This window comes from Botryllus schlosseri, chromosome 2 (genome assembly GCF_051294905.1).
Source record: "Botryllus schlosseri isolate E-star chromosome 2, Bs_hap1, whole genome shotgun sequence".
In the NCBI taxonomy this organism is placed as follows: Eukaryota; Metazoa; Chordata; class Ascidiacea; order Stolidobranchia; family Styelidae; genus Botryllus; species Botryllus schlosseri.
In genome coordinates, this window is record NC_137237.1 from 29,618,388 (window position 1) to 29,639,309 (window position 20,922).

At 41.0% G+C, this 20,922-nt stretch overlaps 1 protein-coding gene and 2 long non-coding RNA genes across 3 annotated transcripts in view; 2 read left to right on the forward strand and 1 right to left on the reverse strand.

Moving 5' to 3' along the window:
* LOC145457805 (uncharacterized) overlaps positions 1–6,715 on the forward strand; it is a 569,341-nt gene extending 562,626 nt beyond the window's left edge. Inside the window, exons 2-4 of the long non-coding RNA XR_013920975.1 lie at positions 5,163–5,254; positions 6,342–6,437; positions 6,563–6,715. This is a non-coding gene — a long non-coding RNA (uncharacterized LOC145457805). The remainder of the gene's footprint in view (positions 1–5,162; positions 5,255–6,341; positions 6,438–6,562) is intronic.
* LOC145457855 (uncharacterized) overlaps positions 1–20,922 on the reverse strand; it is a 383,081-nt gene that overhangs the window by 109,743 nt on the left and 252,416 nt on the right. The gene's annotated exons all lie outside the window — the stretch shown is intronic.
* On the forward strand, positions 7,843–15,170 carry LOC145434396 (uncharacterized). The gene is made up of 4 exons (XM_080311749.1): positions 7,843–7,971; positions 9,059–9,154; positions 9,280–9,393; positions 14,928–15,170. Exons 1-4 carry the CDS (start codon positions 7,920–7,922, stop codon positions 15,011–15,013), a joined length of 348 nt encoding a protein of 115 aa, XP_080167875.1. The 5' UTR covers positions 7,843–7,919; the 3' UTR covers positions 15,014–15,170.

Sequence of the window (20,922 nt, forward strand, 5' to 3'; positions counted from 1 at the left end):
TTACGTATCGTACGATACGTCCCAGCATGCCGCCAGATCAGTGCACATGATTGTCCAAACCGCATCCCTGGAAGAGCTAACGACGAGTATTGGCTAGGGCTGGGCACAATAATTCGGGTACTCGAATCTGAATCGATATTAATTTTAATGATTCGAGTCGAGTAGCAAAAAACGATTTTTTCGAGTACTGAAGTTATTCGCTCTTCGCCACTCGAAGTTAATTTACCAACGAGAATTAAATTTATGATACTATTTTCCACTGTGGTAGCCTTGCAACCATGATTGGCCGTATCGCAACAGACAATGTGTATCTTCAATGTGATGGATAACGGGCATTATATTCTTTGTGGTGGCATAAAAGGTACATATTTGACCTGTGTCATATTATATACTGTTATGGCGTCATAATGAGTGGTACTTGACTCGAAGCATGATGCGTGATTCAGGATCGAATCACTTAGGCAGGCTACTCGATTTTGCCCAACCATAGTATACGGCCGTAAACCAATTAGTTTCGCAAAACCAATTAGTCCTGAATTAACTGGATTGGATTGCATTTCCGTTTACGTTTTCGATATGGGATAGTTCCATCAGCAGCGCCATTACAGACAAAACAGCTTCTCCATACGCTTGCATGGGCACTGCGCTTTCGATATGATGTGGTCTTCCATCGACGTTTTTTGACCCTCAACAATGCCAATACGGCCGTAAACCAAACTTTACGCTGATTGGTCGAGAGACAATGGCCATGGATACGGCGCAGTAACGGAGGACTCTGCATTTACCTAAGCCTAGTTGGCACTACGATGTATTCCTATGACCGTGTAGACTGTATAAAAACCACAAGATTACAGATAAATGTTTATTTCTTCATCAATAACAGAATTATTAGGAAAGTAAATAAAATATTTAGTAACATATACTAAAATATATTGCCGAAATACTGCTGTGTTTATAAATGCAGTGCCACCAATGGCAACGAACTGGGTAAGAACAGATATTTCCACTCATTTCCTTCCAACGCAAAGGACAGGAAGGCTTGGAAATGCAGAGTAAGAAGGCAGGCCTATTTGTGGCATACATTCGGCCTGAATTTGATGCCAATAAGAGTGGTTTACTTGTAAATATCTAGCAGCAGTCAAATAAAACTCCCTTTCTGTGATTTCTTCCCCAGTTCAAATTTCATGAGCTCGTCGACTATGTTGTTACGATATTTCCAGGGGCACCTTACCTTAAGCACACAAACTGCAGATGAGGTCTGCTCAGCTAGAATCACTCTATCAGGTGAACAACCCAGATTTCCACATGAAAAGAAAGAAAAAAACTAGACCAATCTTTGCTACATTCACATGAGTGATCTTCAGTAGTTTTGAATAGCCCTTTCTTCGTGCGAGAACCCCCACAATATTGAATCCCTGTTCATGCTGTATTGTCCTTGAAGTATGTATGTATGTATGTATTAATGGGTACAACACAGTGGAGCTTATCGCCGTTTAGGCCTTGTGCTCCACGACATGAATTTCATAATGTTCAGAGGTCTTTGCTTTTAGTATTCTTGGGAACGTCTTTCAATCTCTCTCGCAGTCATTCTTCATTCTCTCTCGCTCCCAAGCGTTCCCATCGAGGTCGTTGCTGCCGACTTGTAGCACGGCTCACTTTCAGTCTGGGCTTTTCAATGCACTACAGTTGCAGTGAGGTCGGCGATGAGGGCCCAGAGAAACCTCCGACACGTAGAAGCGGGTCAGAACCGTGATTCGAACCCACGTCCATTGGTGTCGTGACTGCAGTGTTTAACCAACTGCGCCACTCGCTTCCCCTGTCCTTGAAGTGATTTGAAAAGAGATGGTGGATATGGAGTACCTGCAGCATGACTTGTTCCCCTCAAAGCAGTCTAAAACCCTACCAAGATTGCTACTTGTGAGTCGAAGAGCCCTATGTATTTACCCCATTCTGCTCATTATCTCTGTTCTGATGTCCTGTGGGCAAGGTAGCTAATCTGCATATGACTAACTTTGTTGGCTTCTAACCCTAAGATTCGTGTGATAGCGTTGAAGATTCCATTTCAAGGCTACACGATGGGGATTCTAGATCAGGATCACCAGATGACAATTTAGGATTTGCATGTGCAGCATCCACAACATTGGAGGGAGAAAGTTGACACGGAATGGAGTTCAGGGTCCGCCTTTTTGCAATGCGCGTATCTTCTGCTTCACCACGGAGATTGTGACTGGGAATCATACCTCTCTCTAAACGTGATTTTATGAACTGCTTTGGTGTATCTATAACAGTGGTTCTCAACCTTTTTCGCCTCGCGGACCGGTAAAATTTCAAAAAATGTCTGGCGGACCGGTGAACTGTCAAAATTGAAAAGAAGCCAAAATGTAAAGCATGCAACCGTTTTTGGCAATTATATGATGCTAGAGAGTGACATTTGGAGGGTTTTGATCGTATTTAATAATATTTACGATGGCATCCATGGGATTTTATGGTAGTGAGTCTGCCAAGTCGAGGTAAAATTGCCTTGTCCAGATAAACGTGCTACCGCTGAGAGTCGTTTACAGTCTTTCGCGGCAAAGGCCGTGGGTTTAAATGGCCACGCCAACTCAATACCGACCGACAATATCAAGAGAAGAAGAGTATCGGAGTCGAACCGAGCACCTTGTCGTGCTACCTTGCTCATTGCCCACTGCCACCAGACGCAGGCTACTCCGGCAACTGCGAATACAGTGCGTGCCGCAAGAAAACACATTACAGCATCTATACCGGCCATCCGCAAATCCGGGCCGAAAAAGCACTTCGTCAGCCCACCCCCAAAAACGTTGATCTTGGGGCCCCCACAGGGCGATACGCCAAACTTCCGGGGGCTTCGCCCCAAGACCCTACACTTGGGTTGATATTTTCACCTGTACTTGTGATCGCATCCATTCTACTCAGCGTAAGCAGAGAGTTTACGTAGCTTATCGCGACAATGGCGACAATTTTCGATCATTCACGACTGAAGCGCTTTTCTCGCGGTCGAATTTTAGGCCCAAATTTCGGAGTCCCCTATGCTAACCTAGACTTCATTATGTGTGGATACGTCGTGGTGCGGCAATGGCTAACGCCGAAATGCCTATAAATCATGCGTATTTCTCAGAGAAGGGCACCTAATAAGCAAGACATTTAGGAACACTAAATCGTGCAAAGCCCGAAAAGAAATTGAGAAATGTTGGAAAAAGTTTCAAATAAAACGCTATGATTTATATTCATATGCGAAATAATTTTGGGCCCTTGTCAAGCTCGGCCCCTCTCCAATTGGGCGGTTTGGGGTGCCCCAGTTACGGTCCTGCACAAAATAAATGAATCGAAAACCAATGATCGAACTGCGATGCTTAGTAATGAGTGAGCTCGTATCTGTTCTGTATTTGTCGCTCGCATGTCGTCAAATGAAACGTTTTGTACTTAAAGTCAAGTCGAACATGTTTCTAGCCCTAATGTTACCTCAGGAAGTTTTGAGTCAGTTTAAGATTAGATGTTTTATTTATTTTATCAAAGGACAAGCCTTCATCATTGCATCTTGAAATTAAAGTATAAAATTGTAATATTCATCGCGGACCGGCAGGAATGTCGTCGCGGACCGGCACCGGTCCGCGGACCGGCGGTTGAGAGCCACTGATCTATAATGCACTTGCAGCAAAATCTTCCTTGCAAAAGCGGTAGGAGCAAATTATTATTATTATTATTATTATTATCATTGTACACAACGGTGGTGCTTTTAGCCTGTAAGGCTTTGTACCCCACGTCATGACAGTATTTGAACTGATCAATGCATTTCTTCTTGTCTTTGACATTCTTTCCGCTCTCTCATGCACTCGCTCGCGATTCATCGGGTCTTTTGCTGCCGACTTATAGCTCGGCTCACTGTGATTTCTGGGCTTTTTAAATCACTGCAACTGCAGTGAGGTCGGCGATGAGAGAGAGAGAGAGAGGGAGAGTCTTTATTTTCATCAAACCAAAATACATAACACACAGCAGTGATGGTGGTACAAAAAATATGTTTGCACAGTATTCGGTATTAGATAGGAATGATCGATAAGACCGTGAAGGTCATCTAGTCGGATCACACCAGCATCAAACAGGTACACTTGACTCTAAACAGTCTGGCTTTAAAAAAAAGTTACAGTAGTTAAAAAAATAAAAGAAAAGAAAAATTAAACGATGGTAGCAAATGATCAATGAAGCAATGTCTGGGCGAGGTAGGGCAACATTGTTAGTGTAACGACAAGAGGTGATCAAGTAGGGCTTTTTTGAGCAAATGAAGCTTGTGGGAGTGGGCTGGAAGTCCTGCTTTCTTTCTCTGCATTCCCAAGTCTTCCTGTCCTTTGCGTTGGGAGGAAATGAATGGCAATATATGTTCTTCCCCAGTTCATTGCCATTGGAGGCACTGCATTTATAACCAGAGCAGTATTTCGGCAAAATATTTTAGTATATGTTACTAAATATTTTATTTCCTTTCCTAATAATTCTGTTATTGATGAAGAAATAAACATTTATCTGTAATCTTGTCGTTTTTATACAGTCCACACGGCTATAGGAATACATGGTAGCGTCAGCTAGGCTTAGGTAAATGCAGCGTCCTCCGTTGCTGCGCCGTATCCATGGCCAATGTCTCTCGACCAATCAGCGTAAAGTTTGGTTTACGGTCGTATTGGCATTGTTGGGGGTCAAAAAACGTCGATGGAAGACCACATCATATCTAAAGCGCAGTGCCCATGCAAGCGTATGCAGAAGCTGTTTTGTCTGTAATGGCGCTGCGGATGGAACTATCCCATATCGAAAACGTAAACGGAAATGCAATCCAATCCAGTTAATTCAGGACTAATTGGTTTTGCGAAACCGGAACATTCATTGACTTGAAAATTGGATCGAAAATTCGTCTCTTAATTACGATTCATTTGATATCTTCAAGTCCGAGTCCACTCAAGACATTTTAGGGTAGTGACTGGAGTCAAATCCTGACTCGAGTGATCAAACACGAATCCCACCAAATGTAGGCCTATGGTATAATTGTGATATAATTGTTAATGTTGGGTTTAATATATATGTGTTAGGGGGCTTACAAAGTGCTGTCTTGAATCTGGAAAAATACTCCGCGTCAAACATATTCTACTTCTTGCATTTGCAGAAATCGAGTTTTTGTATTCTTGACACTTTGACATCAAAATGAAGGTCATTTTGCTTGCAGCATGCGTGCTATGGATATGCGTGGGGTCGGGTGAGTTTGTTAACGCTGCTTCACAGGTGGCTTAAGAATAAGTCCCTGCTTTCGCAGTACTTGTAACTTGCAGTATTTAGAGAGCATGTAATGTTAGTGGTCTTTATCGTATAAATCGGCTGTTTGGGATTCAATACAGAATTCTGAATCGGTTCAAACAGCATATAGTTGAGAGCTACCGTCACCGACTGGAATATTACGAATGTGCTGCCTCACTCACACAGGTCGGAAGATATGCTTGGAAATTTGACTGTTTCAGATTATGGTTATGAAATTGACGCTGTTTGATAAAATAGAGGTATATACTTGCATTCATCAAACTGAGGTCCACGGTCCTTTAGGGGTACGCAACACAATTTTCTAGGACCGCGAAGCACGTTCCAAAAATTCAAACGATCCAAAAAAATGAACAAATTTTAGAAAAAAAAAATTCACGCAACTTAATTTTAAACCAAAATCGATGATGGCCCAAAATTATATCGGTAATCAACATAAAATAGTGTATTTCGGTGCAGAAATATTTAATTTCATCATCGGCATCTAGGAGTTGACCATTTCCCTGCCAGGACACACCTAGATATATGAAGGTATTGCCAAGATGCGACATCACGTGAAGCTCGCTGCCAAAAAGATCACTAAATGCCATGGCCCAGAATTATCACCGTATGTTGTACACAACCATACGCAGCCGAGCTGGTCAGTCGGTCGGCTACGGCTACACCTGTCCCATTGACACTATAAAATCAAACGTGTTGTTCTGTGGTGATTTTGTAAGGGACCGTGAGTCACTTACAATATTGCCTAGGGATCGATTTGTGATTTTTTTTTGAAGTTTGAGAACCACTGCTGTAGACAGATTATAAATCTAATTCTCATTCACATCACCACTAATTAAGAATGTAAAGGCTTATTCTCTATTGATAGTCAGGGCTAATACATTTCGTCATTTAATTAGTTACCGTTTTATCTTATTCGATCATATATTTCTATACCGTTGTGGAGAATACCCACTTGGCATTGCGTGTTAACTACTATTTGTCAATCTATATGTTTGGCACTTTCGACTCATGAATCATTATACTTACAGCGTTTGGAATCAAATGTTACGTTGGAGGGTCGTCAAACTACCAGTTAACAGACTGTTCAAGTTCTGTAACCCAATGTGCCAAGATAACAACGAGCGGTAAGAAGTCGATACTGCTAATGAAGTCACTGTTTTACATTTTTTTGCATCCAAAGTGTTTATAGCTAGATCGGGTGAAAGCATAGAATTCAAGTGTTATGTTAATGAAAATCCTTAACTTTCAGACGTCGCCGTAAGGTCGTGCTACGTGCCTATGGTCACAGGAGCTGCCGCTACTAGCAACGCGTGTACGGAAGTGAATTTGGGACTTAAGATCGAAACGTGCCTCTGCTCTACAGGTATTAGATAATTCACCACCGATTTTATTTTAGTTGAAATCATAGTGTCAGTGACGCAACGAGGCGACATTATGCATGTAGTGTATACTTCGTTATTTTACAATATGCAATACGAATTCCTGTAGAAGTGCCGTGTCGAGTGCGCACATTAGTAGCTGCGTGACGGTATAAAATTAACGGACGTCATTTTATTAGTGACGGTTGCGGTAAAAGGCGTAGACCAAAAGTGACGAAGTTTGTTTACCTCTGAACCACCGCTATGGAGATGCCAAGTAACTTTAAGGTTATCGAGTAAACGCAACCATTTCAAAGTCCATGCACTCCTGAGCTGCCGATAACTCAGCGGGGAAGTCGTGGATACCAGTTTGATAAACATATTTTTGGTCCTACCAAACGTATTTGGAGCCGGTGCAGATCGACACGCCAGACGCTCTACCAATGCGTTATCTCTTCGGTTAGACGCGAATGCCTCTGCAGGAGTTCTACTTGGACATTCTGACTCCATTCGATTTCACTACGTCACAACGGACATACGTACTCAGTTATTTAAAACAATTGCTCCAGCCACAATTTACATCCTGGCTACGCTCATCGTTGTGATATAATAAATAGAAACTTTCTTCTCCTGTAGCAATGCGGCTACTGGTTGGAATTGAATCAAAGTTGGTTTGTAGGCTTAAATTAGGTATCCTAACAATTTTATCAAGTAGCCAGTACGATTTGAGAAAAAAAGTCATATTTAAAGAGCCCTAGTACTCAGTCATTTGAAACAATTGCCCATGCGCAGTGCCCATGCAAGCGTATGCAGAAGCTGTTTTGTCTGTAATGGCGCTGCGGATGGAACTATCCCATATCGAAAACGTAAACGGAAATGCAATCCAATCCAGTTAATTCAGGACTAATTGGTTTTGCGAAACCGGAACATTCATTGACTTGAAAATTGGATCGAAAATTCGTCTCTTAATTACGATTCATTTGATATCTTCAAGTCCGAGTCCACTCAAGACATTTTAGGGTAGTGACTGGAGTCAAATCCTGACTCGAGTGATCAAACACGAATCCCACCAAATGTAGGCCTATGGTATAATTGTGATATAATTGTTAATGTTGGGTTTAATATATATGTGTTAGGGGGCTTACAAAGTGCTGTCTTGAATCTGGAAAAATACTCCGCGTCAAACATATTCTACTTCTTGCATTTGCAGAAATCGAGTTTTTGTATTCTTGACACTTTGACATCAAAATGAAGGTCATTTTGCTTGCAGCATGCGTGCTATGGATATGCGTGGGGTCGGGTGAGTTTGTTAACGCTGCTTCACAGGTGGCTTAAGAATAAGTCCCTGCTTTCGCAGTACTTGTAACTTGCAGTATTTAGAGAGCATGTAATGTTAGTGGTCTTTATCGTATAAATCGGCTGTTTGGGATTCAATACAGAATTCTGAATCGGTTCAAACAGCATATAGTTGAGAGCTACCGTCACCGACTGGAATATTACGAATGTGCTGCCTCACTCACACAGGTCGGAAGATATGCTTGGAAATTTGACTGTTTCAGATTATGGTTATGAAATTGACGCTGTTTGATAAAATAGAGGTATATACTTGCATTCATCAAACTGAGGTCCACGGTCCTTTAGGGGTACGCAACACAATTTTCTAGGACCGCGAAGCACGTTCCAAAAATTCAAACGATCCAAAAAAATGAACAAATTTTAGAAAAAAAAAATTCACGCAACTTAATTTTAAACCAAAATCGATGATGGCCCAAAATTATATCGGTAATCAACATAAAATAGTGTATTTCGGTGCAGAAATATTTAATTTCATCATCGGCATCTAGGAGTTGACCATTTCCCTGCCAGGACACACCTAGATATATGAAGGTATTGCCAAGATGCGACATCACGTGAAGCTCGCTGCCAAAAAGATCACTAAATGCCATGGCCCAGAATTATCACCGTATGTTGTACACAACCATACGCAGCCGAGCTGGTCAGTCGGTCGGCTACGGCTACACCTGTCCCATTGACACTATAAAATCAAACGTGTTGTTCTGTGGTGATTTTGTAAGGGACCGTGAGTCACTTACAATATTGCCTAGGGATCGATTTGTGATTTTTTTTTGAAGTTTGAGAACCACTGCTGTAGACAGATTATAAATCTAATTCTCATTCACATCACCACTAATTAAGAATGTAAAGGCTTATTCTCTATTGATAGTCAGGGCTAATACATTTCGTCATTTAATTAGTTACCGTTTTATCTTATTCGATCATATATTTCTATACCGTTGTGGAGAATACCCACTTGGCATTGCGTGTTAACTACTATTTGTCAATCTATATGTTTGGCACTTTCGACTCATGAATCATTATACTTACAGCGTTTGGAATCAAATGTTACGTTGGAGGGTCGTCAAACTACCAGTTAACAGACTGTTCAAGTTCTGTAACCCAATGTGCCAAGATAACAACGAGCGGTAAGAAGTCGATACTGCTAATGAAGTCACTGTTTTACATTTTTTTGCATCCAAAGTGTTTATAGCTAGATCGGGTGAAAGCATAGAATTCAAGTGTTATGTTAATGAAAATCCTTAACTTTCAGACGTCGCCGTAAGGTCGTGCTACGTGCCTATGGTCACAGGAGCTGCCGCTACTAGCAACGCGTGTACGGAAGTGAATTTGGGACTTAAGATCGAAACGTGCCTCTGCTCTACAGGTATTAGATAATTCACCACCGATTTTATTTTAGTTGAAATCATAGTGTCAGTGACGCAACGAGGCGACATTATGCATGTAGTGTATACTTCGTTATTTTACAATATGCAATACGAATTCCTGTAGAAGTGCCGTGTCGAGTGCGCACATTAGTAGCTGCGTGACGGTATAAAATTAACGGACGTCATTTTATTAGTGACGGTTGCGGTAAAAGGCGTAGACCAAAAGTGACGAAGTTTGTTTACCTCTGAACCACCGCTATGGAGATGCCAAGTAACTTTAAGGTTATCGAGTAAACGCAACCATTTCAAAGTCCATGCACTCCTGAGCTGCCGATAACTCAGCGGGGAAGTCGTGGATACCAGTTTGATAAACATATTTTTGGTCCTACCAAACGTATTTGGAGCCGGTGCAGATCGACACGCCAGACGCTCTACCAATGCGTTATCTCTTCGGTTAGACGCGAATGCCTCTGCAGGAGTTCTACTTGGACATTCTGACTCCATTCGATTTCACTACGTCACAACGGACATACGTACTCAGTTATTTAAAACAATTGCTCCAGCCACAATTTACATCCTGGCTACGCTCATCGTTGTGATATAATAAATAGAAACTTTCTTCTCCTGTAGCAATGCGGCTACTGGTTGGAATTGAATCAAAGTTGGTTTGTAGGCTTAAATTAGGTATCCTAACAATTTTATCAAGTAGCCAGTACGATTTGAGAAAAAAAGTCATATTTAAAGAGCCCTAGTACTCAGTCATTTGAAACAATTGCTCCATCCACAATTTACATCATGGCTACGCTCATCGTTGTGATCGCTGATACATTACAACACTGCCTCATTTATTTCTAGTAAGTATATGTGGGAAGAATGTTCTATCAACTGAAGAAAGAATTTCCCTAAAAGCAGCGAGCTCTGTATCTGTATTATCCATACCGTAATAGCGAACGCTTTAACGATATACACGAATGATAGCGAAATGTTAGTGATCAAAATGCAAATCAGATAAAAAGATGCATACGTTTGCAAAATAGATTCGACATCAAGTTCTTTTTATGCTTTCACTACTGCTCCAACTTCAGCCTTGATTTAGAATTGACTTTGATAATAAACACACACAGTGAGGACCAGACATGGGGTAATCGCGATTAGTAATCGTAATCGATTACGACGATTACAGCATTTTCAAGTAATCGTAATCGCAATCAGTGGCGGCTCGTGACAATATCGGGTGGTGGGGCAACGGCTGCAAGCGACTTTTTATCAAGATGACGTTACCATGGCGTTTTCCAACGTAAACAAGTAACTTGGTGGTACGGTAACACGAAATTCTCGACAACAGTGATTTTAACGTATGCGCCGCGAGAGGTCTGCCGGTGAGCTGTGACTTTTCGTGTGGTAACTGTGTAAACGGCGTACGGAACAAAGATTCGACAAGGTTCATGTTCGCACTATACCTGACTAATTATCTGCAGAAATGGAAAAGACTATAACTCGAGAGATTGCGAAAGCCCAACTGGAAAGGCCAACGAGTTCGGACACATACGCAATTGTTATCTCATAGATTGGACATGTCATATTGAATCCAAAACATCATTCTGAAGAACTACGGATAGCAGCCTCGGAAATTCGGTCCCGGTACAGCATAGGAGATTTTGGCCTTGAGGCTGCAGACTGTCACACGACACATACGGCTTACGGTCTATAATAGTGTCAATATGTCTGCTGCAAAATCGCCTTTAGAAAATATATTACCGAATAAATACGTCGATGAAAGCCGAAAACTTGGTACACTGTTACATGAAATCATCGAGAAGTAGCCTCATGACCGTTTTCGGCATGGTACACCGTCAAAATTAATACGAACAGACCAACACCGAATTTTGCGTAAAATATACTGAGGAATAGGCTGATCAAGCAATCAGCTGTTAGCCGTCATCGAAAACGAAACAGCTATCGTGCTTGACAGGGGTTGTAATTGTAAGCAAATGGCCTGAAGGCCACAATTTCACGGTGGAATTGACATTGGAGAATATAAAATAAAACTAAATATTTGAATGCAAACCGAGGATGTTAGTAAACTGTTTCATGATATCATCATCTCATCACCTATCTCAGCATGGAACACAGTTAGAGTTAGCACAGATACACCGGCTTTTGCGTGAAATCCGCAATGCGTTAGGTAGGCTAAGTGTCAGATCAGCGCACATCTCTACCATACTCGACCTTGATAACGAAATTGCTGCCCTAATCATTGAGTGCCAACCTTGAGACTTGGCACAGCGTTCGATACTAAAATCAAGACATACCATGCCAAAGCTCATGACGGATCTAGCTAAGCACCATCGTTAAAATCAATGGAGACCAATACCGGCTTTGCGTAAAATATGTTTGCGATAAATGACGAGTCAGCTCTCACTCGACTTAGGAAACGAAATTACCACTAACATAGCTCAGCGACAAACTTGAAACTTGGTACAGCGCCCGATACTAACATTAAGACTTACCATACCAAATGTCATGACCGATCTCGGTATGAAACATCGTCAAAATCAAGGGATACCAATACCGGCTTTTGAGTAAAATCTGTTTGCGATGCATGACGGATCAGCACACACTCAACTTCGGAAACGGAATTACTACCCTAAACTTTGAGTAGAAACCCTGAAACTTAGGACAGTGTTAAATACCACCATCACGACTTGACATACCAAGTTTCAAGAGTTATCATGGTGTGAAACACCATCAAAATCGACCTATACCAGCAAAGGTCGAGTAAACGCATATGACGGTAGCCGAGTTCAGATATAGATACGATTGTTACATCACACCTTAAGGGCGACCAGGCTATGTTGCCCCACCTGCTCGGCAATTTTATGAATAGGAGAGAGTAAATCACTGTTTCTTTATTATGCGCGGCTTTGAGAGAATAGACAGTGAAAGCTTGTTATGAGCGCTACCGGGGCATGCCCCGGCTAGGCGTTCGCAAAGCAAAAACACGAAGAGAATTCGATTTTCGCAGAGACTTCGCTATATATGGGCATTTACAAGCGAAAGGACAAGAAGAATACGATTTTCGCTGTGATCTCGGTATATATAGATTGCTGTGCGTCTGTAAATGGTAAAGAATTGTTATTGAACATAATTTTAGGTGGGGCAATGCCCCAGTTGCCCTATAGGACGAGCCGCCACTGATCGCAATCGATTACATTCGAAAAAATTCCGAAGTAATCGTAATCGTAATCGACTACTTCCCATATCTAATCGATTTCTCTGTGAAAGAACAATTACTTTTTATTTTGGCAAGAACTATATGACATAAACTGAACATTCGTGAACTAGGAAGAGATATTATACCAGGCTCGTGACAGCACAATCGTCTGATTTTCAAACGCCACAGCTCATTATTACGTCAGAAACAGCCTATTAGCTTTGTGCGTCATTGCGTAAGAAGTATCCACACTAAATAGATATTCGATATACGTACGTCGTACATTAGTGTCATTGTAAGAACACCCGCCGTGCTGTATATCAGGTTATCAACACGTTTCACACGCCACTACTTCGGAGCAGTATAATTTATCTCCGCTCTGCCTAGTTTCAAATAGTAACTTATGGTTGATGTTTGGTTATGCTTATGCTTAGTTAAACGCAATTTGACCGTAGCTGCTTGGCGAGCACTTGGCGAGCATTTCCACAACGAAGCAGTAAAAATCAACAGCTGGTGATATATATATATCAAAACCGAGCCGTTTTTGCCGTTTCTCGTAACGGCAGCTTGCAGTACAATATCTGTATTAAGTTGAAGGCAGAATTTAATCTTCGCTTCGTCTTATTCTCATATGACTCCACTTGAAAGGGCGCCAATCGTTATTTCACAATTCTTTACTCAACATTGGGACCTGCCGCCATTGTCATGGGCTTATATATGTTAGCATGAGTTGTAGCTATGGAATCAGGACCAAAACAGCAAGTCGTCCGCCATAGGTGGTTAATCGCAAGTTGAAGACTGAATTTCGTCGAAAATTGCATTATATTACTATTGATTTTTAATCCTCTCTCAGCCCCCGATGGTCAGATTTACCTGTAGAGTTTGTTTGTTTGAGGTAATCTTGGTGTTTGTCGACTACCACGGTCAGTTACACCAGGCCGATTTTCTGCATTCCGTATCTGCCGACTTATTGTAGCACGGCCCACTTGGTTTTTTATATAATCAAACGATATTGTAGTGGCTCAAGCGTAGCAGACTAGAAGAAAAACTTTCGTGAGACGCACAAACAAATTGTCATGTCTTTATATCTGACTGCATGTCTATAGCAACTCAAGTTGTAAATTACCATGGTCAGTGGCCACATTAACTACCATAGGACATGAAAACATTTTCATCATGGGGAATAAGCATTCATTCCGTCAATGCGGCCGTTGAACTTAACAATCAAGTCAAATGATCCATTGGTTTGATGGTCAGATAGCGTTGTAAAACGTGTTGCAACACCACCTGCACTTAATTTAGTCTGATGATGAGCATACTTAAATTTGAGAGACGATCCAAACGCATTTGAGTGTGAGCATACTTTTTGACGTGAGTTTAGTAACGAAATCGTTGCTGAGTAGAGAATCGCTACTCGACAGCAAAGGAATTGGTCTCCACCCTTAATTAGAAACTCCAGATTCCAAGCCAAGCAAGTGTAATTTTTGAATATCAATTTTTTTGTTTGTTTCAACTTGATTTTATGATATTTTTGTTGGATTTTCCAACGTCAATGGGAGCCGCAAGTAGGTTAGCTCGGAGCCGCGGTTGGGAATCACTGATTTAGGGAAGATTTTCAAGTTAATTAGATCACTCGAAAATACTCTATAACTTATGTTGGTTTACGAAATACTTTTTCAGTCCCCTTTTTCGAGCTCGCTCCCCACCCTATTGGGAAATTTAGGGTGCTGCAATTATGGCCCTGGCAAGAATGCAAATCATTGGGTGCGATAAATTGAACTCCATAGAAATGGGCAATGGGTACATTATGACGTAGCAAGCAAATGACGCATCTCTTTTAAAGGGAGTTTGTTATCTCATTAGGCCTCTTCAGTGCAATCCATATATTGGCTTCTAACATAGCTTCCAAGATGCAAAATAAATGTAATCGTGAGTAATCGTGATTACTTTTCCAATGTAATCGTAATCGTAATCGACTACTTCCTGATTTTGCTGTAATCGTAATCGTAATCGTAATCGCGTCATTCAGAAGTAATCGTAATCGCAATCGATTACAATCATGAAGTAATCACCCCATGTCTGGTGAGGACTTGAATCACTCCCGTAACAAAGTTAGTGATTGTGGTTGGTATGACTTCCGTTTTACCACAGCTAAAACGATAGCTAAAGTAATTTGTAAAAGTATGTATCACGCGTCGCTATTTTAATACTTCAGCTTCCAATACCAATAGAATGCAACAAATCAATGTCGGGAATACATAACATCACTATGCCTGCATACTCCAGAATCCAGTTGCCATCACTACACAATTGTTTCAGATGCGTGCAACGGAGCAGCAACTTCCTACGTCAGCAGAATGCTTGCTGTCATTTTAACTGCCATCACTGCCCGCGCCGTGATGTAAAGCGTGGTCCAGTTGCAATCAAGCTCGAATATAATAAAGGAGGAATTTTATTTTCGTCATAATTAAGCGCAAATACAATAACGGAAGAATTTTGTTTTCGTCGTTTCGTTTATTTTCGTATTCTATATCTGAATAAAAGTGTACCTGTCGAACTATATTGATCTTACTTCTTCACTCATATATTCACTTATTCAGCAGGATCGCAACACTCACACAGGTAGGCCTACCGCATTGTGACAGAGTTTGTTCTGAAAACAGACTATATTAGGTTGCTTATAGTCACCAGAGTATTTCCTAATAGTTACCAGTTGGGGGAAGACCAAAATTTGTGTCCTACTTATCACATGTGTCGATACTGCAGTGTAAGATTTGATTTTGTTTTTACTGCGCGGGGCGTATTGAACTCAGACATTGGTATATCGTATTGGCGTCAAGCCAGAGATCTACGTGGGTACTTGATAGTCGATAGTCATGCAGTTCGTGTGAGTCGTGCTCTCGATCGGCGGGCCTATAACTTTTTCGTAATCCATTCTATTAGCGTTCTATTCAATGCGCTACTGTTGTGTACGCAATCGTTACAGTAAACTGCAAATAGGGCTGCATTTAAAACAAACGGTGTTTTAAAACACTTTGTTTAAAACATGTTTTAAACAGTGTTTTGAATAAAGGCTTTTAAAAAAATTGTTTGTTTTTTTCTAGTTGTAAAATTATGCCATAATTGTGTAAACACTTCCGAAAAAAACATGTTGTATGAGCCTGAACAATAACCTTCCGATATTGACGACGTATATCGATATTGGATGGTTGGAACCCTCAAAATAGTCGGTTCAACATTATTAGTGCAGATATTTCGTCAAAGGAGCTATATTTACCCTATATTTTCAATTGTCAATGTCCATCCACTATGACGTCACACTTGAAAATTCGTGACGCCATGGCTTTTAAAAATTGGTTTTTGTTTTAAATGCAACTGCAAGTATCTACTATACACCGATGTCGTTTTCACCTCATCATAACTACAATGGTTAAGTAGCAGTAAATCTAATGCAAGAGGTAAATGCAATGTAAAGGTTTTATCACGCCTTTTAAAACGTTGCGAGCCGCGCAATTTGTTTCTGTTTAATCGGAAGTATGGAGTAGAGTTGGTAGCAATCGCTCTCAAACTCCATGAGCGCGCGGTGCCTATACAAAATCTGTGATAGGCATTGGTTTTGTAATATATGGCCCGAGCATGAAACAGGTATGGTCATCCCTGCAACATATCATGCAAAGCTTTGATAATGAAGTATCCCAGTGATAAACAAATAAGTTATTGTTATTAATTTGAAGGCATAATTTGACTGGTCCGACCCGCAAGCGACCAAAAGCTCTGAATCCGGCCAGCGATTTAAATTGAATATTTATTGAGTTTATTATGACTGGTCTAGCGTATATCGATATATAAGTTTCCTGTGGAGTAGTGACTGATCTGCGATTTTATGTACGATGTTCAGTACATGCGTTTTATTTCATGCAGAACCCTTACTGAAAACGTCTGCAGAGTCCAAGAAAGAATCATCGGCGAAGTCATCGATTATATTGCGAGTAGGCTATAAATGATCCAGTTCTATGAAATCAAAACCAGTTTCACGGTAGGCGATCTTGTGGCCTGACATAAAAATTGCATCATGTCTGGCCACCCAGCAGTTGTGTAGGCCCACTACTACTTTTAGAATTTTTTTAAGCAAGCACAGATAGTGGATTAAATGAAGGAGATTGCAATACCATGTTAATTTAAGTTATTTTGCTTCAGTTTCTCTACTCTCAATGGGATAATTTCTACGTTTGCAATTATACATCGCTGGCAATTTGAGCTGCACATTACAACTGCCACCCGTGAAGAAAATTTATTCGGCCCGTGAAGAAATGCCACTGCGAGTCGGGTGCGTAGCACGAAAGAAGTTCTTTAGGTCGATTTCGAAATCTTTTGACTGTATAGCAGACGAAATGTCACGGTAAAACAACACACAACAAATGAATTGATAACAACGAGCCCACCAGCAGATGTAGAAGTATTAATTACGGGCACTAAATTTTTAAAGACACCAATTGATAATTTGACAATAATATATGTAATACCAATTTTATTGACTGAATTCAGCCATGAATTTGATTTTATTCGCGCTTCGCGTGACTAGACAACGCCAGCTCCCTTACCACCGATTTCAAGGACAGTATCGTTGTGATAACGTACACGCAATGGGGTGTCTGGGGGGCTTCGTTTGGTTTATCATCCTATGGGACGCCAATAATCAGCGTGTTGGGCGGGCTGGTCAAGTGCAGTTACGGCCCAGTGATTTCCAACCTTTTTATCCTAATTCCCCACTTCCGATTTATTCCGAACCTTCATTCCCCACCTAAAATCTCCATATCCATATCTACCTCCAATAAAATTTTGCAAGACTTTGCTTAGTATTGGTGATTGTTAAGATCTCCGGAATTGATCAGCACACAATAAAATTAACGCATTGGTGAACTTGTAACTGTAAACGCACCTCCGTAAATATATGTATCTACCCCGCCGCGCATCCAACAGAAAAATAGGAGGGGTTGAAAATTTTCCAAATGTTGCGGGATAGCATCAATTTACATACGTAAATGCCAAATAATACATGGGTCAGATAAACTTCCTGATGTTGACGAACTCATGCGTGCGATATATATATAAGCCGCCGTAAACTACACTTTCGCACAATACCAAAAGAACTTGAAATAACATAAATATGTAATCTCATTTGTAATGAGTCCGGATGTGCTATCAATTAGCGAGTCCAACATGTTCAGCAATATGAGCTCTTATTACAACGAATCAGAATTTTTCTACCACTACGTTTCGTGACCGATAATGGTGCACAAATGAATAAAAACATTTCTGGAAATCGCGTGTCGCTATCCAGGCGATTCTTGCTAATTGGAGACACTGAAAATATGAATCGCTGAATTGCAAATGAGCTATGAAATGTTCGGTCAGCATTTCAAAACGACATTTGATAAATGGAGAATAATACTGTAAAGAGTTTTTCAAAAGTGAGTCTATTCCCCACCAGAAATCCAGAAATTCCCCACCAGTGGGGAATTCCCCACCGTTTGGGAACCACTGTGCTAGAGATATACAGTTTTCCTAAAATTGCGATTACAACTGTTACATTAAATTAAAGTTATTTCAATTTTGTAGTTTTTGCGAGGACGGGGGTGCTCATAATAAAATCAATCTATGTGACAGTAGTGACACCAACTCGCGCGCAGCGCGAAGCGACATTTCAAGTAGCATAAATTTTACCCAAAATGAGATATTGTTTATGTTAATTTACGAAAAAAAATTTCAACTCCCTTCAAGCCTTCAAAATTCCGGACATTTAAGCATATTTCAGTATTTCCTCCCGGACGCATTTTAAGCAGGGAAATTCCGCCCATGTCCGGGAAATTTTGACGTATTGCAACCATAAGTCACATATCCAACATTTTAGCGCCAACTACTAGGATGTCGAATGGTGATATGTAGCCTACGTATCGTGCGGTACGTCCCGTCTCGTCCCGTCCCAACTGTCGCCTAACAACTGCAAAAAAATTCCAAATTACGTTCCTGGTGTAGCAAACAACAAGTATTGGGATAACTATAGGGCGTTGCGACAGCACCGGAGCGATTGTATAGCGATATTTGCTGGATTTCTTGCTACAAGTCTTTCTTTCCCGCCATGCCTTATATCAGGTTACCAATACACGCAGAAGCTACTGCCTCGCAGCAGGATATTAATCACAACTTGGCCCGAGTTTCAAATAGTAACGTATGTATTGATATTTGGTTATGCTTAGTTAAATGCAGTTTGACCGATGCAGCTTGACGAACATTAGGCCTATTTACTTACAGCAGACACAGATATGATATATTGTACGCGTCAAAATTGAACTTGACGATTTCCACATCGAAGCACTAAAAATCAACGGCTGCTGATATATATCATAGCTGCATCGTTATTTGCCGCAATATCTGCATTGTAGGCAGAATTTAATGTTCACTTTCGTATTCTCATATGGTGCTACTTTAAACGGGCACCAATTGTTATTTCGCAATTCTTTACACAACATCTGGATCTGACACCGTAGTCATCCGCTTCTACACCATGCTAGCTTGGATTGCAGCTAGAATCAGGACCGAGACAGCACTTCGTACCCGAAAAGTTGGTCTCGGGCCCCTACAGTGTGAAGTTCTCCAAACCCCCTTTCCGACCTGGCTTTTTGCCGCAACTGGAAGACACGTTTTGAGGCATTGTGGATTCGCCGTGTATTTGTTTTTAAATCGCACCAAGTGCGAAAAATCTTTCAAGTTCATCACTGAATTTCATTTATAATATTGATAACTGCATATGTTACTATTCTTTTTTGATACTCTCTCAGTCCCGTGGTCAGATATACCGGTCTAGCTGGGGAAGGTGGTGTGTTCGAAAATTTAGGGCACGCTACTCATATTTATAGCATCTTCGGCCGGGCCCAATTCGTGACCTCCTGTCTGCTACATAGTCAGAAGATATTGGGATCACCCGAACGTAGCAACATATAAGAAATCTGAAAGAAATCTATTTTGAGTCGCACACACAAATTATCATTTCTTCGCGGGCGCATCATTTTTCTCTGTGGGTGGCCTAGTTGGCATTTACATTGTGGGATCTGATTAGGAGCAAGACAAGATTATTCGTCACGCCCATCCAGCGCGGTTATGGACAGTGGATACATACACAAAGTTTCGGCCAAGGTCTTTTTTTGATAGCACACTTCACGAAGTTACATGTTGACCGAAGCTGCATATGTCTTGGATGTGTCGTGGCACGGTAATGACCGGCACCGTAATGCTTATATCAATAAATAGGTAATTAAATCTTTCGAGAACACTCTATTAATTATATGCGTTGATTTACGAAATAACTTGGTGTCCTCTTCGGACTCTCTCCCCAACCTATCGGTAGTTTTGGTTACGACCCTGGCTAGAATGCAAATCGTTGGATGCGTGAAATCGTCAGCTATATATAGTTGATCAATGGGTATATTAGGACGTCAACAGCAAATGACGTCATGATATCTCATCTATAAAGAAAGTTGTTCCCTCATGAGACCCTTCATCGCAATCGTGATATTGTCTTCCAATATGTGTTCAAAGATCAATTCTAAGAAAGAAAATCAATGTAATCGCGAGTAATCGTGATTACTTTTCCAATGTAATCGTAATCGTAATCGACTACTTCCAGATTTTGCTGTAATCGTAATCGTAATCGCCAGATTCAGAAGTCATCGTAATCGCAATCGATTACATTCATGAAGTAATCACCCCATGTCTGGTCCATTGTTATTTATAACTTTGTTAAACCATGTTATTTCGCCATTCCCAGAAAAAGACTGCGCTATTGAAATGATATCAATATCGCTGACGAGTACGAGACCATACTAAAAGAAAAATCTCTTTCGTGAGGCCCACGTCATTGCAAATTACCATTTCTTCACAGTGCGCAATTGTATCTCGGTTTCAGACTTCAGCGAGAACACTATCTGCCCTTGGCAATGTTCCCTCTAATTTTTCACGAGTCTGCGCGCTTGCGCGGTACCGTGCAGAACAGTGCGCAACGACTAAAAAAAGTCATCACTTCAGATTTTTTGTGCGCAGCTTAGATTTTCTGTGCGCAGAGACCGTTTCAACACTGCGCATTTGCGCACGTGCGCAGCTTAGAGGGAACATTGATCGTGAGTAATAATTGTGATTGCTTTTCCAAAGTAATCGTAATCGTAATCGACTACTTGCTGATTTTGCTGTAATCGTAATCGCGTGATTTAGAAGTAATCGCACTCGTTTACATTCATGAAGCAGTGTTGGGACGACTCGA